This window comes from Rhinoderma darwinii, chromosome 6 (assembly GCF_050947455.1).
Source record: "Rhinoderma darwinii isolate aRhiDar2 chromosome 6, aRhiDar2.hap1, whole genome shotgun sequence".
Lineage (NCBI taxonomy): Eukaryota > Metazoa > Chordata > Amphibia > Anura > Rhinodermatidae > Rhinoderma > Rhinoderma darwinii.
This window is the reverse complement of record NC_134692.1, coordinates 65051598-65077452: the sequence shown is the minus strand read 5'-3', so window position 1 is coordinate 65077452 and position 25855 is coordinate 65051598. Positions and strand designations below refer to the sequence as shown.

The following is a 25855-nucleotide window of genomic DNA, read 5'->3' as shown; positions in this document are numbered from 1 at the left end:
ATCAAAATTTGGGTCGTGTGCATGGGGCTTCACCAATCGCTCCCATATTGGAAGAAGTCATTGTTTTTTTCTAGAACGAGCTGTAGCATGGAGTAATAGAAGTATTTTATTATGGCCACCGGATCTTTTATTTTGTAACAGAGTTGTGTAAATTGTACTATAAAGATGATAGGAGGTGGTGCAGAAAAAAGTTTACACTATGACAGTGGGAGATCTGACAACCACTGACTGTTTGAGAATGAAGGCCTCCACGGTGAGCTGATAAGGAGGGGTGCATCTTACGTGAAGACTTTGAAAAAGTTATCCTCTTGTTTTCAGAACAAGAACTTGAAGTCTGAGGAGACTAGTATATGTTATGCATAAGGAAGGCTGTATCTATATTAAATATGAGACATATAGACATGGATATTGAGGCATTGTGATGCAGTTTGTTTCTTAGGCCTGATGCCCACGACCATGAGGGTTTTTACTGTCCGCAAATCAGGTTCTGACGGCTACAGATACATATACGTAGCCGTCCGCAATTGCGGAAGCGACCATAGACTTTTATTACGGACAAAAATAGGACATGTTCTATAATTTACGGATAATTTCTACAGCGGAACATACGGAAAGGCGTCTGTGGCCAATAGAAATGAATGGGTCCGCAATTTCATCCGTAATTACGGATGAAAATTACGGTTGTGTGCATGGGGCCTAATTGCGTATTTTCAGTAGCTCATATCTTTTTAATCAGTATTTTGTAGATTTATTGTGATACATGAAATCACTTTTGAATTGCAGTGATAGATAAATATACTGTGGTAAGTGTATTAGTTAAGTTCTTTACATTTATGGCTAGATCACCCAGGGATCATTAGATCACATTCTTAACTCCAGGTCTATTTTTTATCCAAGTTGCTCTTTGTACTACACTAGTATCTTTCAAGAGAAGAGTAACCTCCATGTGATCTTCTGTCTAGCGTCGACCTCTACGGCAAGCACAAAACAGATAATGATGTTGGCTTGTGCACCCCCCTGAGGGTAGTTTTAAATGAGAAAAGCTGAACATTTCCAAATAATAAAGTAATGGTCTTCGTTATTTTTCTTTTTTTTATTAGAGAATGATCTTATAATGAAACTGGAGTGCTGGGGGCCCAGTGATGTTGTGTCACCCATAAGAACTTCTCTTGGTATAACGGCCTACAGCATCTTCTGAAACAGGAATAAACACGCTGGGTAGTCCCAGAGCCTGACAGACGTTCTTTTTAGGCCCCGTTCCCACATATATCTGGTGTAGTTTCCCCCCCGACGTGGTATAGAAACGCTAGAGGGTATCTATTGCCAGAACTGATCCCATGCATTCCTACAGGATCGTTCCTGGCATTGGTCGCATGCATTTTTATGCCAATATCCTCCTTTGCCAGACAGAAAAACAAAACATTGCATACAGCATTTTTCTGTCCGGCTTTGGACGCCAGACCCGTGCACAAATTGCGCAAAATGTCATCAGTTGTGTCTGGCTCAGGTTAAAAACAACAGGCTGGACGCAACTGATATATGTTAACCCAATCTAAGTAACTAATCACACAAAGCTGATCTATCTATATATTTCACATATGAAAGATTAAAGCTAATGAAAATTCCACATCAGGCACCACATACTGAATCTCTTTAGAACACCATAGCTCTCAGAATGACATTCAGCGTGGAAGGACGACCACTAGAATGCACATAACCCTACATTACCCTAAAATGGCACAAAACGGTCAGAACTTTGTGCCAAGGAGTTAACCCTAAATATGTCATGTCATCCTGTAAAGCTGTCCATATACCAGCTGGCTGGATTCTCCTCCATTTATGTGAAGATCTGGCTTCTAAAGGCTCTGGGATCAATTATCTTGATCTCCTCTGGCTCCATTAACTTTCAGTAGTCATATTCACAAGACAGACACTAACAACCCTTAGAATTATGAACTTTTACTTTTTTCAATCTCATTGCTCATAACTTTGTATAATATATCAAGGCCTCCTGCACACACTGCAGATTTAGTTTAAAAAATTTCGGGCACTTAAAATCCGTTCCATTCATCTGAATATGGTTGTTTCTGCAGCATAAAAACTGCAACCAGATCTGCTGCGTGCGCAGGAGCCCTAAATATTGGCAGATAAAATGCTCCATGAAATTCTGAAAGAGCAATTTAAATCAAAACCTTTATATAGAATACTTCACTTAATTTATTTCTATTATTAAGATCCTTACCTTCTGTAGCATAAAATGCAGCACCAGACTTTCCACCTCGAGCTTGCCACGGTACACAGTGTGCTAGCGAGCGGATGAAATCTTCTTCACTACTTCCCAAAATTACTTTGCGCATTCTGTGAAACTCTCCAGCATAATAAATACGACAGTAAAACTTTGCATTGGCATCTGAAAACTCTGCATACGAGAAAGAGAGAGAGAGATACACTTTAAAAATACTAATAAAATAAAAATTAGAGGTGTAATCTCGTCTCTGACATTTATGTAAATTCCACAGGATATGCCATAAATATCCAACAGATGCGGGTCCCACCCCTGAGACCCACGCATGTCACTAGAATGGGGGCCCCACTGACCCCGTCCTACCTTCTGCCGCTGGGTTTCGGCCACTGACTTACAAGGCAGCCGGGTTTTCTGGAAACAGCCGAGCGTGTTTTTCCACGCTTTTCTGGAACCATCATTCACTACTACAGGAGTTACGGAAACAGCGTAGCAAATGCACTTGGCTATTTCCAGAAGATCCAGCCATCTCTTAAAGTGTAGCTAAATGTTTGACAAACTTCTGACATGTCATAGTGACATGTCAGAAGTTTGGATTGGTGGGGGTCCGAGCACCGAGACCTCCACCAATGGCTAGGATGAAGCAGCTGAAGCCGCTTCGTGTCTGTTCGGCTTTTTCCGGAAATAAATGTATCGGTGTACGGACTCAATAGAAAGTCTATGAGCCCGTACTCCGATACATCGGCTTTCCGGAAAAAGCAGAACAGACACGAAGCGGCTGAGCCCTCACACGAGCGCTTCAGCTGCTACGTTCTAGCAATTGGTGGGGGTCTCAGTGCTCGGACACCCACCAATCCAAACTTCTGACATGTCACTATGACATGTCAAAAGTTTGTCAAACATTTAGCTACACTCTAAGTCAGTGGCCAGAGCCCAGCAACAAGAGGGTAGGATGGAGCCCCATTCTAGACATAGGTCCAGAGTTGTGACCCGTATCTATCGGACATTTATGACATATCCTGTAGATATTCCAGAAATGTAAAAGACAGGAATACCCCCCTTTGTTTTTACTATTGGATAAAATTAATGTGTAAAATATAAAAATAAATACATTTGTGTCGCTGTATTTTGAAACTCATAACTTTTATTTTTGTTCGTTGATGGAGCAGTGTGAGGGCTTGTTTCTTGAGGGCTGAGCTGTAGCTTTTATTGGTACTATTTCGGGGTAAATGCAATATTTTTGATCACTATTTATTTTCTTTTTGGGTGGGATGTGAGGTGACCAAAAAAAGCAATTCTGGCATTTCAAGGTGCAGTATAAATAACGTTATATATTGAAAAGTTCGGATAGTTACAAATGTAGCGATACGAATTGTATTTTTTATTGTTTACATTATTCTACAGAAAAACTACTTGTAATGTATTTTTGTGTATATATATATATATATATATATACACACACACACGTACGTACGTACGTACGTACGTACGTACGTACGCCTACAGGAGCTTTTATGATATCCCATTCTTAATCCATAGGCCTTAATATGAAGCTGGTCCTCCTTTTATAGCTAAACCATGTCCACTCTTCTGGGGAGGCTTTCTACCAGATTTTGGAGTGTGTTTATTGCGAATTTGTGAGGTCAGACACCAACGTTGTACGAGAGGGCCTGGCTTACAATCTCCATTCTAGTTCATCCCAAAGGTGTTTGATGGGGTTGAGGTCAGGGCTCTGTGTGGGCCAGTCAAGTTTTCCCACACCAAACTCAACCAACCATGTCTTTATTCCCCAGTGCACAAAGCAAGGTCCATAGTCAGGCCGGAAGAGAAAAGGGCCTTCCCCAAACTGTTCCCACAAGGTTGGAAGCATACAATTGTTCAAAATGTCTTGGTATGCTGAAGCATTAAAAGTTCCCTTCACTGGAAGTAAGTGGCCTAGGCCAACCCCTGAAAAATAACCCCATAGCAGTATCCCTTCTCCACCAAACTTTATAGTTGGCACATTTCAGTCAGGCTGGTAACATTCTCCTGGCATTCACCAAACCCAGACTCAGCCATCAGACTGCCAGGAAGAGAAGCGTGATTTGTCACTCCACAGAACACTCTACTGCTCCAGAGTCCAGTGGCAGAGTTTACACCACTCCATCCAACGCTTCGCATTGTGCTTAGTGGCGTAAGGCTTTCATGCAGCTGCTTGGCCATGAACACCCATGTCATGAAGCTCCCGGCACACAGTTTTTGCACGGATGTTGATGCCAGAGTAGGTTTGATTCCTAAATGTTTCCACTTTACAATAATACCACTCAATTATTCATAGCATATCTAGAAGGGAAGAAACTTTACGAAACTAAGTTGTTGCAATGGTGGCATCCTATTAGGCGGGGTTCACACGACCTATTTTCAGACGTAATGGAGGCGTTTTACGCCTCCATTACGTCTGAAAAATCGGCTCCAATACGTCGGTAAACATCTGCCCATTGCTTTCATTGGGTCTTACGATGTTCTGTGCCGACGACCTGTCATTTTACGTGTTGCCGTCAAAAGACGGCACGTAAAATTACAGCCTCGTCAAAAGAAGTGCAGGACACTTCTTGGGACGTTTTTGGAGCCGTTTTCTCATAGACTCCAATGAAAACAGCTCCAAAAACGGCCGTAAAAAACGCAGCGAAAAAGAGCGAGTTACTCAAAAAACGTCTGAAAATCAGGGGCTGTTTTCCCTTGAAAACAGCTCTGTATTTTGAGACGTTTTTGACTCTACGTGTGAACATTCCCTTACAGTACCACACCGGAATTCAGTGAGCTCTTTAGAACGACCCATTCTCTCACAAACATTTGTAGATTGCCTGCCTAAGTGATGGATTTTATACACCTGTGGCAATGGGACTGAATGAAACACCTGAATTCAATGATTAACCCCTTCCCGCTCAGCTCAGTACTATTATGCTGTGCTGAGCACAACATTTGCGCTCAGCTCAGTAATAGTACTGACCTAAATAAACACAGCGCCATTTTTCCCCAGCGTGAGTTTGAACTGTGATGCCTGCTGTTTCCGACAGCAGGCTATCACAGCTCAATACCCCGGGACAAATTGCGGTGGTCCCGCCTCAGCGATCGCTGCTATTGGTTAGTCAGTGACTACTGACCAATAGTGGCAATAGCATACATTAGTTCCTGCCCCAGACCCCACATCCTCCCGCACCTGCCCTGAACTTCTCTGTTGGCGTTAGAGAGTAGTTCAGAGCGGTTGTGTCAGGAGAATAGTGCTGTAAAACTGAAGAGAGTTATTTTCGTGCTTCCCACCTCCTCCATCCACTTCCCACTCCTCCTCCTTGTGTTCCCCTGGTCACACCCGTTTTTGGTCAGTGATCTCCTATTTGTATAAAATACCAAAAAAACACAAAAAAAAAAGGTTGGTTAAGAATTTTTTTATCTAGCTAGTTTTGTATGAGGGATAGTCAGTGTCAGGACCCGCCAAAAAGCGTAGTTAGGTTCAGTGTCATGGAATTTAGCACCAGGAATCGGTCACCGTAGTTAGTTTTAGCGTTGGGGATCCATCACTGTAGTTAGGTTTAGTCTCAGGGAAGCTCGCAATAATCTAGTTAGGTTTAGTGTCAGGCACCCGTCACGTAGTTAGGCTTAGTGTCAAGAAGCTCAGAATAATCTAGTTAGGTTTAGGTAGGTTTAGTGTCAGGGAATCGTCGCGGTAGTTAAGGTTAGCGTCAGGGAAGTAAAAAAAATACAAATCTATTTAGGTTTAGTGTTGGGAACCCCCACCCTAGTTAGTTTTAGTGTAGGGAAGTCCACTCATTCTATAAAAAAAAAAAAAGTTTTGGGTAGTTTAGGTAGCATTGCTTCTAGTTAGGGAATTATATTTTTATTTTGTTCTTTTCACGTTTTCCTTTTTTGATTGGTGTGTACATAATACACAAGTATAAGCACACAATTTACACGTGTCACACAAATAATAAAAGATGTCCCAAAGGTCATTTTCTGCCGAAGAGGCCTGTGCATTTCTTGCCTCCGACACAGACTCATCAGATGGTGAGACTCTTTTTTTTTTTTATTTGTCAACCTCCTCATCTAGTGATGAAGCGGTGGTACCCCCTAGGAGATGTCCCAGGACCACCACCACAGTTGAAACTCCCGAGAGAAGGTACTCCCGTCGCAGTGGAAACCCCCGAGCGAAGTGACCCCATTTGGACCCCCACACCAGACAATTATGAGCCCGAAATCCCCGAGTATACAGGAAGCTCGGGGATCAAATTTAATACGGCAGGGCTCAGTGAGATAGACTGTTTCAAGTTCTTTTTCACTGATGACTTTATAGAGCTTATGGTTTCCCAGACAAATTGATATGCCCAACAGTGTATTACTAAGAACCCCACATAATTTTATGCCCAATCCCACAGGTGGACCCTGTAGATGCAGAGTTGGGCAAGTTCTGGGGACTTCAATTGAACATGGGGCTTCTGAAAAAGGCAACCATTAGGGACTACTGGAGCACAGACCTCTTATACCACACCCCGATGTACCGTATGGCCATGTCAAGGATGCGTTATGAGGCAATACTTTGCTTCTTACATTATGCTGATAATGAGCAGTGCCCACCCTGAGATGACCCCAGTTTTGACCGTTTGTATATAACAAACCGATTTGCCAAAGCATACACCCCTGGAAAGTGTATGTCTATTGATGTGTCCCTGGTACATTTTAAAGAGAGGCTTCAATTCCGCAAGTACCTGCCGAAAAAGAGGGCAAGGTATGGTGTGAAGATGTATAAGCTGTACGAGAGTGCATCAGGGTATACCTACAAATTTAGAGTATATGAAGGGAAGGACACCAGTATTCAGCCCCCAGAATGCTACCCTTACTGGGAGTTAACGCAAAAATTGTGTGGGATTTGGTGCACCCACTGCTGGACCAGGGTTACCATCTCTACCTGGATAATTTTTATACCAGCATCCCACTCTTCAAGTGCCTCGCTTCCAGACTTAATGTGGCATGCGGCACTGCTAGAAAAAATCTGAGAGGCCTCCCTAAGACACTGCTTGGGCAAACATTCAAAAGGGGTGAGAGCGGGGCACAATCCAGCAGCAGAGACATGTCCTTGTATTGACAATACATGGCCACACCAGTACCCATGTACCAGTACGAGGTACCAGTACAGAGACCCCCCCAAAGCAGATTGCATCCTGGACTACAATAGGTACATGGGAGGGGTGGACTTGTCAGATCAAGTCCTGAAGCCCTACAGTGCCATGCGGAAATCAAGGGTGTGGTATAAGAAGCTGGCCGTGCACATCATACAGATGGCATTGTACAATGCGTACGTGCTACGTCGATGTGCAGGCAAGAGGGGAACTTTCCTGGAATTTCAAGAACTGGTCATCCAAAACCTAATCTTTAGGGACAAGGAAAGGGGGGGGGGGCACCCAGTACTTCTGGAAGCAAGGCCACATGCATCGTACCAGTGCAACACTTTCCAGGAGAAGTTCCGCAAACTGGCAAGAAGGGAAAGAATCAAAAGAGGTACAGAGTCTGCTCAAAGAGGAAGAGGAGGACACAATATTCCAACGAGACACGTGTTCTGAAAAAAAGGGCTCTGTATAAACGTGCTTTAAAATTTATCATACATCCTTTGATTTTTAATTTACCAGAGCTTAATTTACCCTGATGCACTCGGCACAGCTTATCCCCCTCATATTTCCCTTCTGAGCCCTGCCATGTGCCCAGACAGCAGATAACAGCCACATGTAGGGTATTGCCGTACCCAGCAGAACCCACATTGCAATTTATGGGGTGTATGTCCCCGGTGGCACATGCTGGGCACAATATATCGGACACTAAAATGCATATATCTACACCATCTGCTGCGCATTACCTTTTACACAATACATGTGGGGTCAAAATGCTCACTACACCTCTAAATTAATACCTTAAGGGGTGTAGTTTTTAAAATGGGGTCACTTCTTGGGTATTTCAACTGTACTGGTACGTCAGGGGCTTCTGCATGCATGTCGTAGCACCAGAAAAGCACCAGTAGGCCAAATGGTGTTCCTTCCCTTCTGAGCCCTCCCATGGACCCAAACGGCAGTTTATCACCACAAATGGGGTATTGCCGCACTCAGGACAAATTGGGCAACAAAATGGGGCATTTTATTCCTTGTGAAAATAAGAAATTTTGATATTATTGGAAAAAAAAATTATATTTCAGTCCAATTCAAATAAGTTCTGTTTTGCCATGACAACCCATCTGCATACCGAGTAGGGAGGCCATGGAGTGACAGAGCGCGTCCCCCTCCATCTAATGGCTTTTATGGCGCGGTCAGTAGCTACTGACCACGGCATCTAAGTGGTTAAATGGTCGGAATCAGAGTTTTCTCCTATCCCGGACATTAGATAGGGTGCCAGCTGTAACATATCCCCCCCCCCCAGTGATTTTAATTCGCTTGAAGGAACAAGGCTTTAATTCAATGAGTACAAGCAGAAAACATGAAAACAGTGAGTAATTGTATGTTAGATACTTGCATAACTTTCCATTATACAATAAATAAGAATTATTTGCTGAAACTGGGATATCCCTTTGACTTAAAGGGTAACTAAGCTTTTGAAAAAATTTTGACATGTCAGAAGTTTTCACTGGTGGGGGTCCGAACACTGAGACCCCCACCGATCGCTAAAACGAAACAGCAAAAGTCCTCGGGTGAGTGCTGTGCCGAAAAGCCGAGTGAACGGTTTACAGACTCAGGCTTTCTATTGAGCCCGTACACTGCTCCGAGGAAAGCCGTTCAGAAACTAAGCGGCACATCGCTCACCCGAGCGCTTCTGCCACTTCATTTTAGCCATTGATGGGGGTCCCTGTGCTCAGACCCCCCACCGATCAAAACTTCTAAAATGTCAAAAGTTTTTTAAAAGTTTAGTTACACTTTAATTCTAATTTCGTAATTGTGATTTCTGTTGTGTCATGCATTAAAATTCTAAATGAAGGAAGAGTAATTATACTTACAGGAGATACGTCTTTTACCACAAGATGCATCATTTATAAAAAGGAACATACATTTTAATTGATACTGTAATACTATAGTAGCAGGGAGTTGCACAATCACTGCCCCATCTTAAAACTTAAATAGTGCGCGTATTTACAACTGGTTGTGCAGTGGACTGCAATTGCTTTACCCCTTAGTGACCACCAATACGCCTTTTCACGGCGGTCACTAAGGGGCCTTAGGCTAGGCCGCCACCTTTTCACGGCGGCCCAGTCTAAGCCCTGCACAGGTGTCCCGTGTGGGCTGGAGCCAGGACTCGGCTGTCCAATCACAGCCGGACCCCTACTCAAACAACCGCGATCTAAGTTTACTTCGATCGTGGCCGTTTAACCCGTTAAATGCCGCAGTCAATAGCCAGATTTACACTGACAGGCAATAATGCTTTGGTATACTAAGCATACCAAAGTATTATAGTAGCGATCTGAAGATCGCATAGTAAAGTCCCCTAGTGGGACTAAAAAAATAAGTAAGTAATGTGAAATAAAAATTAAAAATGACAGTAAAAAAACTTATACAACCATTTTTTTTTCCATAAAAGGTTGTTCTATTTCGTAAAAGTGTAAAGAATAAATAAAAGTACACATATATGGTATCGCCGCGACCGTAACGACTCAAACAATAAAGTTAATATGTAATTTAAACCACAAGGTGAACACCGTAAAAAATAACGCAAAAAACAATGGCGAAAATGCTATTTTTTTTCCATTGCCCCCCAAAAATGTAATAAAAGTTAATCAATAAGTCCCATGTACTCCAAAACAGTACCAATAAAAACTACGTCTCATCCCGCAAAACCAAGCCCAAAAAATCACTACATTGATGGAAAAATAAAAAAATTATGGCTCTTGGAAAGCGAAGATGCAAAAACAAATAATTTTAGTTCAAAGTGTTTTTATTGTGCAAAAGTCTTAAAACATAAAAAATATATACATATGTGGTATTGTCATAATCGTACCGACCCATAGCACCCTGAAGGAAAAAACTGAAGTGGGCATGGGGCCTTAGACACAGAGGTAACAGCCACATTTAAGTCCCTACTCCTGAGAGAACAGTAGAAATAAATGTGTGTAGTGTGGACGCTCACATGATCTGCGATACCAATTGTATTCATGTAATCACACTGTACAGAGGGTCTCACCATACCAGTGAGCTTTTATATAGATACAATTCAGCAAGATGTAAATGGAATGAAAGCAATGGACTCGGGTAAAGCTTTAACACTGGGCCCCAAGAGCTTCAACCTAATTAACCCTTTCATGACCGAGGGTCATTGATGCCCCTCTGTCCAGGCCAAATTTTCTATTTCTGATGTGCACTTCTTTAAACGATAACTTTTCAACCGCTTTGAATATCCTAACTATTTTTTACAAGACTTATGAGGCTTTAATTTTCTAGATTAGTTTAATTCCATGTTTTAAAATTGTATTATGAGCAGACAAATCACGAAAAATGTTTAAACACTATATATACATATATATACATACATACATACAAACATACACATACATACATACCTGTTGCAGCTCTTTAACAGTTAGCCTTCTTCACTCTCCATGAGAGAGAAGACTAAACAGTTAAAACAAAACCTTCAGTACCTTATCTGCCCAGATAACGAGCACACTGGCTCCACTATCTCTGGGCAGAAGCCTACGGAGGAAGGAGGGGGAAGGTGCCGACACACACCGGGGGGGGGGGAAGGTGCCGACACACACCGGGGGGGGGGGGGGTGCCGACACACACGGGGTTGGGGGAGATAAGTGCAGACTGCTTCATTGTGAGCAGAGATGCACCTGTAACTTTAGTTTCATTACGAAAAAAAAAAGACACGTTTGTTTTATGAAACTAAGTCAAAGAGGTGTCGGCACTTGTAAAGAGAGCAGACACAGATTAGCGCAGGGCTGCTCACGCTGAAGCAGCTTCTGCACTCATTAAACCCCTATGCACGCTGCAAACGTCTATATACGCGCTAACTGCACGAGGCATCGGCAGTTAGAACGTATATAGCCGTATGGCAGTCGTGAAGGTTAAATTAAAGGGGTAATTTGCTTTGGACAGTTAATTTTTCTTAGACGGATTTACTGACAATAATTTGATCTCAGGCTGTACCGCTGCTTAGGCCCCAGTGAGCTGCTGAAATCTCTCCATTGGGTAGCCGCTAGAATTAAATTTGTCTGTTGCACCACTACAAGGAAAATGGAGCATTACACAGTTCTCACTTAAATCAATGGGCTGCGGTGTAGTGCATGGACATGCCAGGTCCTCCAGACTAGAGATGCCCTTCTAGCTGCCCTCCACTCTGGATAATAAGGGTTCTGAATGCTACAATTCCCTAATAGGCTATTTGGGAATGAGTTTTTTTAGAATTTAATTTGAGGAATTAAAAAAATTAAAATAGAATCATAAGGAAGGGAACCTAAGGCTGGGTTCACATTGTGCCTTTTTGTTGCGTTTTGAAACCCAGCCTATAGAAACACATCTGGAAAAATGCATGCTTTTTCTTTTTTTTATGTTTCAGCTGAAATGTGGTTTTAAATTTGGTGGTATAGATAAAACACTTTAATAAATGCATGGGTATTTAAAAAACAAATGCATTTTTGAAAAAAAAAATGCATGTTTGTTTGTTTTTACATATATGCATGCACTTTTACATAGATGCATACATTTTTTTGATGCGTTTCTTTAGGATGCGTTTGAAAACAAAAACGCACAATGTGAACCCAGCCTTAGAGCTTGTCCACACGTAACAGAACATTTCCGCAGCAATTCCACAGTAAGTCCGCTGCAGAAAAACCGCGCCATTTCCTGTGTTTTTTTTTTACTACAGACAATGGTGCGGATTTTGCTGCGATTTTCTCAATGCTGGTAGATGGAGACATCTCCTGTGAAAAACGCAGTAATTCGGTCCACTTTCCGCAGCAGGAATTGACCTGCTGTGGCACAAAAAATAGGCACCGCAGTTAAATTTCTGGTCGGAAATTTTATGCAGCGTGTGAATGAGATTTGTTAAATCTCACCCACTTTGCTGCTACTGTATTCTGCTGCGTATTTCGGACGGAAAATACGCAGCAATTCCGCTACGTGTGGCCAAGCCCTAAGATGAGGGAATAGTGACCTTACAGATTCTCAAGGATGAGGGTGATCAGGTGGAGCCTGGAATGAACACATGAGACAAGGTCAAAGGTAATGTAGTTGATACTCAAGTGTGAAACGAGAGGATCTGAAGAAGGATATGAAAGGTGAAACGTAATAAAGGACATTGGTAAGAATAGATTGGATTAAAATCTTCAGTGCAAGAATGTGGACTAATAAACAAAGCTACTCAAGAGTAATGAATCCAACCAAACACTTTCCAAGCAATAGGTCTATGTATGAGCTCTGTATTCATTTAGACAACTCCATGATACGTGGCATATTTGTTGCAGATTTACGGTGTGGATTTCTCTTAGGTTTGTCACCGATTTTAACCCATTGCAATGCAAAAAGGAAAAAAAATCTGCAGCAAATTAATGTCAAACATGCCTGATGCATGCAGCCGTAATATAGCACAAGCGGCATTACTGTACTCTGATTTCATACGTGGCATGCTCCAGCAATGCTTTTAGGGGAGAAAAGCTCTGTACATATATATGGCACCTTATACACGGATGGCCTTATACACGGATAACAGGCCATTTCCACAGTGTAAAATAAAATACAGTGTGGCGTGTGAACAGAGCACTTAAGGCGCTGTCCCAAAACAACCCCTTTTCTACTTTTATGGCTCTTCAGTCAGATTAGTCACCCGTAAGTAGGTAGGATCAGAGCTCTGTGACGCCCTCCCCCCACTGAAGGCAAAAACAAAGGGTATCAAACAATCATGCACCATCGCTCCCCAAAGAGATAATTGGGAATGTTAGGGTTAGTTCACAGTTTTTTGGGGCTGATTTTGACGCGAAAACAGCATCGGAATCAGGGCCAAGAGAGGGCCGAAATCGCCCTTATTCATTTCAATGGTAGACAGAGACGTTTTTTTTCCAGGATGGCTTTTGGCCGCTCACAGGGGGAAAAAAAAGCGGCATGTCCTTGCCGTGGTCTCCCCCTCTGGTCTCCCATTGATTCAATGGGAGGCAGAAAGAACCTGAGACGCTAGTTTTGTAGCGATCTTTGCTTCAAAGGGCGAAAAACCCTGTGAAAAAACGGGCGAAAAGCCCTGTGAAGAAATGCGGAAAAATACGTGCAGGCAGTTCAAAACCTGGCTGAAGGAATTCAGAGGCAGATTTTTTCTCCCTGAAAAAAAACTGTGTGTGAACAGGGCCTTAGTAAACAAAGGACTTGGCAAGTGAAAGCTCTCAACTATTTCTATTATAATTTTCTAGGCTTACTGTTAAAACCTTCTACCACCAGCTTCTTTTAATTTCTGCTTTGCTTGTCCTTTCCCGCCTTTATCCTCTTACTCTTTTGTTCCTCATTTAAAAGGTAATGAGCACATGTGGTGCCACCCACACCCCTTGATGACTGAGTGGTGCAAAGAATGGTCATATTTCCTATCTACCACCATAGCTCTTCCAACAAAGTCCAGTCTTCCTTGGATAGCCACTTCTCCATTCATTCTATGCCTGGCTACAGCAGCCACCTCACCAAACATGGGTCGGGCGACTCCTGTTCTGGAGAAAGGTGCAGCTTTCAGAACTGGCATCCGCATCTATCAGACATTTATGGCATATCCCGTATTGGAATGAAGCGGTGACAGCAAAAAAGAATAAAAATAATTGAATTGGGGGTTAAATAAGTATTATATTGCTGATCAGGTAAGAATGTGGTTGCCTTGGTGCCATAAATATCCGCAGGGTAACTTGTATAAGATTGTGTTTTGCTACAGATTTGGGATATTTTTTCACTAAATCACATCAATACATACAAAACACTTCTGATCAATCATGGCACAAATGATCACGATATACAGGAGTGTGTTCCACATTTATGGCGAGTGTCAGACAAGCATAGCTTTCAGTGGTATCTTCAGTTACGGGTTTCCAGAAACAGTCATAGTAAAAATTCATTAAAGTTGGCGATCCTTACTGCCTGGAAAGTCTTCAAAGCAAAAAAGTTGCTTACCTGCTCTTCCTGTGTATCATATATAATTGGTCACAAGCCTCTAGCGCAGCAGAATATGTTTGCACATTATAAATAATTGACAATATGTCCATGAACACTACCTGCAAAAAAGTCTCTTATGTAAAATGTCTCAGATCAAATTTCGTATACTAAGCAGTCTTCTTCAAATCTCGTGAATGACAGAAAAAGCCATAGTGAGACTCCAGAATTGTCAAATTCACCTGACTTAAGAACGCAAAATCGTAGGCAACATGGGGGAAAAAAAATCCTACATATATCTACCCTTTGCTGCATTTAAAGCCACACTGTAAAAACATACAATTCTACTACATAACCACCCAGGAGTAGGCAAAAAGTAACCTAATTTTCTGACTATCAGAAATCTATAATGTTCCATTTTATATTTAAACACAAATGAATAAAATAGTTTAACACAAGGCATGACTTTCCTTACAATTAAAAAAATAAAAAGTCCAAAATTGACATAAGACAGACTTATCCCCACTCCACAGGTAGAATAAAGACTATTTTGCTACCTGTATATTCTTGATAGGCGCCAGGGAAAGCAGAGGCAGGGAATTTGGTTTCTCTGCACCGGCTTTCTCCTATTTCTCCAAATACTCTCATTTGCAAAAGGAGCAATTCTAATAACAAAGAGGTGATAATTGTATATTCCGATATAAATATTTAACACGCTATATAAAAAACGTTGCAAGGATGCGTTAGTATCTAGTTTATTCTTTGCTGCATTATCAGGTCTAGCGACACTCTTTTGCAAACTCAGCAGACTAAATTCGGAGGTCAGGTATACAGTAAGTCAGGGCAGGCGGAAGACAGACACTCACGATTGGTAGAGCCAAAGGTCAGGGCAGGTGGCAGAGGTTTGTTACGGGTCACAGGCAAAAAAAAATCAGGGGAGGCAGCAGACAAGGATAGTCAAAGGTACAGGCAGAGGATAGTCACGGGAAATCCAAAAAAGTAACTAGGATGAACCTAATTGCTCAGGAATTGGAGCAGAGCGGACAGAGCCCTCTTATAACTTGGGAAAACTGGGTGGAATATTTCAGAGGAGAAGGGTTAGAGCACGCATGCCCTAGCAGCAACAGCGGACAAGGCAGGAGGTAAGCGGCAGCGGCGTGGGAGGCTGCCGAGAAGCAGGAACCTGAGGAGAGTAGTGGCGCTGGCCAAAAGACAACGGGAAATGGTAAGTACACGGCTGTGGGCAGTGGCGGCCGCCGTTACACACAGCTACTCCGCAGAGAAGGCAGAGTTTATCGGTAGCATTAAAAAGGTTATAAAATTCAAGACATTCTTGACACATCAAACACACATTACTCAAACATTCATAACCACAGTGGTTACTCTTCTTTACCTATAGGGTAGAAATAGCTTCACCATAAAAAAAAAAAAAAGAAAGAAAAATTTGTGATCTACAGTAACATGAGAACAAGACATATAAGAGTTTATTATTCTTGGTTCATGAATACGTGACTGCACTCAGATAATGCCCCTGTAGCGATTTCATATAACCAACCACACTAGTAACACCCATCATTAAAACTATTAAAAAGATTATTAGGGCATGGCTCCAGGAATACACTGGCAAATCCATACTTACGTAGCTCAACATGGGGGTTGCCCGTCTGCTTTTTCTGCTTATCTCCACCATCGGTGTCATCTAAAAAAAAAAAATATTCTAATAAAATGCAGATATCAATTTTGGTTATTAAATTGCAAGGCAAATAAAAACGGACATTGGACCTTGTCCTCCAGTTAGTTAATCAATGTTCCGCTGTGGACTAGATTACTCCGCTCTAGTCCAGCATATTAATAACGCAGGAGTCCGGTGTCAACACACTAGATTTATCTGGCAATTATGAACACTGTCTGAAGTGAACCTGGCATTTACCCTGCAATGTGCACATCCAATATGTATTCTTCAGATTTGTATATTCGTTTCTTTCTTAAAGCGCTCTTATTCCTTATTTTATTTTTTTAATCAAAAGTGTAAGCAAAGATAATAAACTTTATAATATAAAATATTAAAGAAAAATGCCCGTCTCTACTTATCACAATCCTCTGTCCCCCTATATCTAGGCTATTGCACAGTCTATAAAATCTGTTTTTTTGGCGCGGGTTTTGACACGGAAACCATGTCAAAATTAGCACAAAAAAAATTGGCCAAATTGCCCCCCATTGATTTCAATGGAAGGCAGAGGCGTTTTTTTCCTAGGCAGCTTTTGGCCACTTGTGGAAAAACAAAGTGGCATGCTCTTTCTTCCAGCGGCTTAGAGCATCCACCTCTAACCTCAATGGAAGGCAGAAAAAAACCTGCAGCGCTCGTTTGGAGCGTTTTTTTCGTGGCAGTTTTTGCATTCGATTTTACGGCCGTGGGCAAAAAGCACTGGAAAAAGAAAAAAGGAAGAAAAAAAGCGTCAAACAACGATGACAAGTCAAAATCTGCCTCAAAATTCCTTCAGGAACCTTGAGGGATATTTTTTCTGCCTGCAAAAAAAACTCAGTGTGGACTAGGCCTAGCTATTCAGGAACTCTGCATTTACGGAAAACAAAAGTTAACGGGGAGGAAGGGAAGCATCTCAATGGGGGATCATTTTACACAGACCCTGTGTGAAGGAGAGGGGAAGAGAAGGTAGAAAAGGAAACTCCCTGCTCACACGAGTACATAGAAACCCTCCTGCTGAACAGATCATCTTCTAGTAAGTATTAGACGTACCGGAGCTTCATTGAGAGCAGCACTACTAAGGGCAGGCTCTTCAACGGTTTAGACCGATGACAAGTATGGTCGTTATGAGCAACAAGCAGTTGCCACATGATGCGATCAGGAGCAGGGCAACAGTACTGAGTGTCTGATCTCTGCCATTTAACCCTTTGATGCCACGATCAATGCTGATTATACCATTCAAAGGGAGGGACTGAAAGGCTCATAGGCAAACAGCCAGGGTCCTTTAATGAACCCTAGGCTGTCTGACCATATTTCCTGTTGTCAGGGAATACTTGGGTATGCACTAACAACCTGTACAATCAACCTATAGCATCATTTATAAAAACTGCATCGGAATAGTTTTTTTTCAGCATTTTTTCCTCAAAAAATGATTATAAATTAACCGCTAATATATACAGTACTGTCCTGTTTAGGTAGTTGTTGAAAATGCTGCAAAATAAGAATGCTTTCATAAATATAAGTGTTAATAGTTTTTTTTTTAATCAATTAACAAAATACAAAGTGAATAAACAGAAGAGTAATGTAAATCAAATCAATATTTTATGTGACCACCCTTTGCCTTCAAAAACAGCATCAATTCTTCTGGGTACGCTTGCACAAAGTCATGGATTTTGTAGATTTAAAGTCTAATGTATGATTAACCCCTTCAAGACACAGCCTGTTTTGGCCTTCAGGACACAGCCAATTTTTTCAAATCTGACATGTTTCACTTTATGTGGTAATAACTCCGCAATGCTTTTACCTATCCAAGCGATTCTGAGATTGTTTTCTCGTGACACATTGGACTTTATGTTACTGGCAAAATTTGCTCGATACATTAAGTATTTAATTGTGAAAAACACCAAAATTTAGCGAAAAATTGCAAAAATTAGCATTTTTCTAAATTTATATGTATCTGCTTGTAAGACAGATAGTAATACCACACAAAATTGTTGCTAATTAACATCCCCCATATGTCTACTTTAGATTGGCATCGTTTTTTGAACATCCTTTTATTTTTCTATGACATCACAAGGCTTAGAACTTTAGCAGCAATTTCTCACATTTTCAAGATTTCAAAAGGCTATTTTTACAGGGGCCAGTTCAGTTGTGAAGTGGATTTTAGGGCCTTATATATTAGAAACCCTCGATAACTCACCCCATTTTAAAAACTTCACCCCTCAAAGTATTCAAAACAGCATTTAGAAATTTCTTAACCCTTTAGATGTTTCACAGGAATTAAGGCAAAGTAGATGTGAAATGTTCAAATTTCTTTTTTTTTTTGCAGAAATTCATTTTTCATCTATTTTTTTTGTAACACAGAAAGTTTTACCAGAGAAACGCAACTCAATATCTATTGCCCAGATTCTGCAGTTTTTAGAAATACCCCACATGTGGCCCTAGTGCGGTAATGGACTGAAGCACCGGCCTCAGAAGCAAAGGAACACTAGAGGATTTTGGGGCCTCCTTTTTATTAGAAAATATTTTAGGCTCCATGTCGGGTTTGAAAGGCTCTTGCGGCACCAAAACAGTGGAAATCCCCCAAAAGTAACCCCATTTTGGAAACTATACCCCTTGAGGAAATTATCTAGGGGTATAGTGAGCATTTTGACCCCGCAGGTTTTTTGCAGAAATTATTGGAAGTAGACCGTGAAAATGAAAATCTACATTCTTTCAAAGAAAATGTAGGTTTAGCTTATTTTTTCTAATTTCCACAAGGACTAAAAGGAGAAAATGCACCACTACTTTTGTAAAGCAATTTCTCCCGAGTAAAACAATACCCTGCATGTGGTCATAAACGGCTGTTTGGACACACGGCGGAGCTTAGAAGGGAAAGAGCGCCATTTGGCTTTTGGAGCTCAAATTTAGCAGGAATGGTTTGCGGAGACCCCCGTCGCATTTGCAAAGCCCCTAAGGGACCAAAACAGTGAACACACCAAAAAAGTTACTCCATTTAGGAAACTACACCCCTTGAAGAATCCATCTAGGGGTGTAGTGAGCATTTTGAACCCACAGGGGTTTCATAGATTTTATTAGAATTGGGCAGTGAAGATAAAAAAAATCATTTTTTTCCAATAAGACGTAGCTTTAGCTCAACATTTTTTATTTTCTCAACAAATAAAGGAATAAAAGAACCCCAACATTTGTAAAGCAACTTCTCTGGAGTACGGCAATACCCCATTTATGGTCATAAACTGCTGTTTGGGCATACGGCAAGGATCAGAATAGAAGGAGTGCCGTTTGGCTTTTGGAGCACAGATTTTGCTGGATTGGTTTCTTGACAGCATGTCACATTTGCAAAGCTCCTAAGGTACCAGTACAGTGGAAACTCCCCAAAAGTGACTCGATTCACGAAACTACACCCCTTGAGGAATTCATCTAGGGGTGTAGTGAGCATTTTGACCCCACAGGTGTTTCATAGATTTTATTAGAATTGGGCAGTGAAAATAAAAAAAATCCTTTTTCTTCAATAAGACGTAGTTTTAGCTGAAAATGTTTCATATTCTCAACAAATAAATGAAAAAAAGCACCCCAACACTTGTAAAGCAACTTCTCCTGTGTACGGCAATACCACATATGTGGTAATAAACTGCTGATTAGGCACAGAGTAGGGCTCAGAAGGGAAGGAGCGCAATTTGGCTTTTGGAGTACAGATTTTTCTGGATTGGTTTCTGGTCGCTATGTCGCATTTGCAAAGTCCCTGTGGGACCAAAACAGTGGATCCCCCCCCAGAAGTGACCCCATTTTGGAAACTACACCCCTCAAGGTATTCACCTAGGGGTGTAGTGAGCATATTAACCCCACAGGTGATTGGCAGAAATTGGTGTGCACGCGATGTTGCAGAGTGAAAATGGTTTTTCAATAGATATGCCAATATGTGGCGCCCAGCTTGTGCCACTGGAGACACACACCCCAAAAATTGTTAAAAGGGTTCTCCCGGGTATGGCGATGCCATATATGTGGAAGTAAACTGCTGTTTGGGCACACTGTAGGGTTCAGAATGGAGGTAGCGCCATTTGGCTTTTGGAGCGTGGATTTTGCTTGTAGTAGTTTTTGTTTTGAGTCTTACTGGTGTTTCCGTTTATAATGTGGGGGTACATGTAAGGCGGGCGGAGTATATAAGGGGCATAGTCAGGTGGTATAGTGGGGTAAAAAAAAACAATAAAATAATCCATAGATGTGTGTTATGCTGTGACACAATCCTTTCTGCACAGGCCGGTGTCGCACTAATAAATGGTCTTTACTTATCCCCCTTTTGGTCCACACTCCGCACCTTTGCAGTTTGGGGAATTTTGCAGGAAAGTGTTGTCCTGGTATAATACGGGCGCCCTCGCTTCCAGCAGATATGTTTGGACCCTCCCCTTCCTGGTTCCCTAATTTTAGGGGCCTTGATAATTCGCCACTTGAAACAGAAGAAACGTTCCCCTCGGGCACAACTGCATATTTTTATTTCCTGGCTTATTGGTGCCTTGACTAATTTTATTTTTTCATAGACGTAGTGGTATGAGGGCTGTTTTTTTTTGTGTGACGAGCTGTAGCTTTTATTGGTACCATTTTGGGGTACATGCGACTTTTTGATCACTTGTTATCCTTTTTTTTTTTGGGAGGCAAGGTGACCAAAAAACAGCAATTCTGGCATATTTTTTTAGTTCTTTTTATACAGCGTTCACCACGCGTTATAAATTACATGTTACCTTTATTCTGCAGGTCAGTCCGATTCCGGTAATACCTAATTTATAGCCCTTTTTAAGTTTTACAACTTTTTGCACAATAAAATAACTTTTGTAAAGAGAATGGATTTTTTCTGTCGCCAAGTTGTGAGAGCCATAACGGTTTTAAATTTTTCGTCGACGGAGCTGTATGAGGGCTTGTTTTTAGCGAGACGAGTTATAGTTTTTATAGGTACCATTTTTGGATACATGCGACTTTTTGATCACTTTTTATTTCAATTTTTGGAAGACAAAGTGACCAAAAAATAGCAAATAAGTCAGTATTTTTTAGTTATTTTTATTACGGCGTTCACTGTGCGGAATAAATAACATAATATTTTTATAGTTAAGGTCGTTACGGTCGCAGCGATACCAAATATGTATGGCTTTATTATTTTTTTCAATAATAAAAGACTTGATAAGGGAAAAAGGGCGATTGTGTTTTGTGTTATTATTTGAAACTTTTATTGTATTTTTTACAACTTTTATTTTTACTTTTTTTACACTTTTTTTTACACTTTTCTTTAGTCCCACTAGGGGACTTGAAGGTCCAACTGTTTTTTTGATGTTCTAATACATTGCACTACCTATGTAGTGCAATGTATTAGAACTGTCAGTTGTTCACTGACAGCAAGCCGATCAGGCTCCGCCTCCGGGCGGGGCCTAATCGGCTAACGTAATGGCAGATAGGAAGCCATTGTTAGGCATTCTGTTGCCATAGTAGCAGTCGCCAGCCTTGCCATCGCATGGCAAGGCTGACGATTGCATACAAACCACTTTGATGCAGCGATTGAATTGAATCGCTGCATTGAAGGGGTTAATGCCAGGAATCTGAGCTAGCTCCGGTTTCTGGCGTTCGATCGGGGTGTCCGCTGTAACATACAGCGGACACCCACTGCTGATGACGCCGGCTCAGCTTCTGAGCCGGAAGCTGAGCCGGCGCCATCTTGCCGATGGTACCGGAAGCCTCCTGGGCCCCGCCGACGACGGGGCATAGGAGGATTCCGTTACTGGTGGACCGGGAGGTAAGTATTACCCCTCCGATCGCATTTGCAGCCACCGGCAACCCAGCGATCACGTTGCTGGGGCGCCGGTGGCTATAAACTCCTCACATGCTGCGATCTCTATTGAACGCAGCATGTGAGGGGTTAATCGGTCGGATCGGAGGCTAGCTCCGGTCCTGGCCGATACCTCAGGGTGCCAGCTGTAACATACAGCTGTCACCCGGCGGTGATGTCGCTGGCTCAGCTCCTGAGCCAGCTTCATCTCCATCACGTACAGTTACGTGGAGATGCGGGAAAAGGCCATCTCCCATCACGTAACTGTACGTGAAATGGCGGGAAGGGGTTAAAGAATTATACCAAAAAGGTGATAATTAGAGATGAGTGAACTTATGATAAGTTCGGTTCGGCGAATTTCTTGAAAAAGTTTGATTCGGACCGAACCTGTAATTCAAGAAAGCCCATAAAAATCGTGTATGGAGCTCCCGTAATGACGGGTGGCTACATGTGTGCACCCGGCATTACGGCAGCGTTGCTAGGCGACGTCCGTAAATAGTCACTGTCCAGGGTGCTGAAAGAGTTAACTGATCGGCAGTAACTCTTTCAGCACCCTGGACAGTGAATTCCGATCACAATATAGAGCAACCTGCAAAAAAAAAAAAAAGACGTTCGTACTTACCGAGAACTTCCTGCTTCTTCCTCCAGTCCGGCCTCCCGGCCGTTGCCTTGGTGACGCGTCCCTCTCGACATCCGGCCCGACATCCCTGGATGACGTTTCAGCCAATGTGACCGCTGCAGCCAATCACATGCTGCAGCGGTCACATGGACTGTCTTGTCATCCAGGGATGTCGGGCTGGATGTCAAGAGAGGGACGCGTTACCGTTGCCTTGGTGACGCGTCCCTCTTTCGGCATCCAGTCCGACCTCCCTGGATGACGCGGCAGTCCATGTGACCGCTCAGCGGTCACTTGGACTGAATCGTTATCCCGGGAAGTCGGACTGGAGGAAGAAGCACGGAGTTATCGGTAAGTAGGAACTTCTATTTTTTTTTACACGTTGATGTATATTGTGATCGGAAGTCACTGTCCAGGGTGCTGAAACAGTTACTGCCGATCGCTTAACTTTTTCAGCACTCTGGACAGTGACTATCTCCTGACGTCGCGTACCGGAAAATCAGTGACTCATAAGCCGGGTTCGGTCAAAACGTGTTCGGCCGTACCCGGTGAAGTTTGGATTCGCTGCGAACCGAACTTCTCACGATGTTCGGACCGAAACCGGGTTCGGTTGTCCCGGTTCGCTCATCTCTAGTGATAATGATCATCATTTTCATATGTAGGTTGAAACAGTCATCAACTGAAACGGCTGTGTAGGAGGCTTAAAACTAGGTGAGGAACAGCCAAACTCTCCTACAAAAGGTGAGGTTGTAGAAGACAGTTTCATGTCACAGGTCCTCCATGGCAAGACTGAGCACACCAGCAAGACACAAGGTAGTTATACTGCATCAATATCTCTCCGAGGCAAAGATTTCAAAGCAGACCGGGGTTTCAAGATGTGCTGTTCAAGCTCTTTTGAAGATGCACAAAGAAACGGGCAACGTTGAGGACTGTAGACGTTTGCAAAGGAAACTTAGTGCAGAAGATCAAACACACATCATGCTTGCTTTCCTTTGAAATTTTAAGATGTCCAGCAATGCCATCAGCTCAGAACTGGCAGAAACCAGAGGGACTTAGGTACATCCATCTACTGTTCGGAGAAGTTTGGCCATAAGTGGTCTTCATGAAAGAATTGCCTTCAAAAAGCCATACCTTCGACGTGGAAACAAGACCAAGCGACTCAACTATGCACGAAGACATAGAAACTGGGGTACACAAAAATGGCAGGAGGCGCTCTGGACCGATGCTGGTTTGAAGGTAAATTGTTGGTCACACCAAACATTGATTTGATTTAGATTTCTCTTCTGTTCATTCACTTTGCATCTTCTTAACCCCTATCCGCACAAGTAAGTAACTATACGACATTGCAGGAGGTTACTTCCCGCACATGGACGTATAGTTACTGAGTTGTTTCTGGTGCACACTGTCGGCGACAGTGTGCACCGGGAATCGGGAGGTCAGCTGTTGCCGACAACTGACACTCCACTCTTGCCGGCCAGCGGACCTCTGCCGCTGATTTTGCCGAATTAACTCCTTAAATGCGGCGATCGGTTGCGATCACCGCAATTTACGGGTTTCTAGCATATCGGCAAACCCTGGTCTGAAATCGCAGGGTTTGCCGATAGTTAGCATGGCAAATGGAAGCCAAACAATGGCCTCCGAGTCTGCCATGGACGGAGGGCCATCAGGACCAACCTCCGGCTGGTCCCGATAGGCTTCCTGTCAGAGTGACAGGAAGTCACAGTGTCGTTCCCGATGCACACTGTCAGCGACAAGGTGAGCATTGGAAACCGGGAGGTCATCTGTCCCCGACAGCTGACACTCCAGTGTTGCCGATCAGCGGCTCATCACCGCTGATTTTGGCAATTAACACCTTAAATGCGATCGATTGCGATCGCCGCAATTAGGGGGTTTGTAGCACATCGGCAGCCCCCTGCAATTGTGGGGGTTGCTAATGCTTGTGATGGCATCCGGAGGCCAGACAACGGACTCCGGGTCTGCCATGTATGGAAGCATATGAGGACCAGCCTCTAGCTGGTCCTCGTAGACTTACTGTCAGAGTGAATGTGACATCATACTGACAGTTGGAATACATTACACTACTAAGTGGTGTAATGTATTCTAGGAGTGATCAGAGCTGCAGGTAAAAAAAGAAAGTATAAAAAGTAAAAAAAAAAAAAAAAGTATATAAAAGTTTTTTTTCCCCAAAAATAAGTAATTTATTATAGGAAAAAAATGAAACCGTTAAAAAAAAGTGCACATATTTGGTATCACCGCGTTCATAACAACCCAAACTATGAAACTATAATGTTATTTTTCCCGCACGGTGAACGCATCAAACAAAATAAAACGAAAAACTATGCCAGCATCGCTATTTTTTCCTCTCCACCCCTTCCAAGATGTAGAATAAAAAGTGATCAAAAAGTCGCATTTACCCCCCAAAAAAAACAAACTAACAAACACTACAACCCGTCCCGCAAAAAACAAGGCCTCCCACAGCTTTATTGACTAAAAAATTAAAAAGTTACGGCTCTCAGAATATGGTGTCTCAGAAAATAAATTATTTTATAGAAACTTCATTTTATTGTGCAAACGCTGCAAAACATAAAAGAAACTATACACATATGGTATCGCTGTAATCGCACAAAAAAGTAAAACATTATTTATTGCGCACAGTGAACGCCATAAGTAATAAAGAATTTAAAACGACAAAATCGCAGTTTTTTTAGTTATAAAAAAAAAAGAAAATAATAAGTGATCAAGAAGTTGTATGTACCATAAAATGATACCAATAAAAGCTACAGCTCCTCCCGACAAAAATAAGCCATTACACTGCTCAATCGACCAAAAAAGTAAAAAAGTTATGGCTCTCAGAATGTGATGATACAAAACTATTTTTTTTAACAAATAGTCTTTTCTTTGTAAAAGTTAAAAAATATAAAAAAAAAACTATATAAATTTAGTATCACCGTAATCGTATTGAGACGCAGAATAAAAATAATGTCGTTTTTACTGCACGGTGAAAGACGTAAAAACAAAACCCCAAAAACAATGGAGGAGTCACAATTTTTTCCAATTTTCAAACCGCAAATACATTTGGGTGCTTTCTCTCTTTTATCCCTTGTAAAAATTCTATGTTTTTGCAGGAAAAAAAAAGGTGATTTTCATCTTCACAGACTAATTCCACTAAATTCTGCAAGAAAACTGTGGGGTCAAAATGCTAACTATACCCCTAGAAAAAGACCTTGAGGGGTGTAGTTTCCAAAATTAGGTCACTTTTTGGGGGGTTTCGACTGTTTTGGCACCACACGACCTCTTCAATCCTGATATGGTGCCTAAAATATATTCCTAAAAAAGGAGGCCCCAAAATCCACTAGGTGCTCCTTTG

At 42.1% G+C, this 25855-nt stretch overlaps 1 protein-coding gene across 1 annotated transcript in view; it reads right to left on the bottom strand.

The window, feature by feature from the left end:
* Positions 1–25855, bottom strand: part of PIKFYVE (phosphoinositide kinase, FYVE-type zinc finger containing) — a 256730-nt gene that overhangs the window by 23063 nt on the left and 207812 nt on the right. The window contains 2 exon segments of the mRNA XM_075829901.1: positions 2243–2419; positions 16001–16060. Of these exon segments, the coding sequence (XP_075686016.1) occupies positions 2243–2419; positions 16001–16060 (237 nt within the window).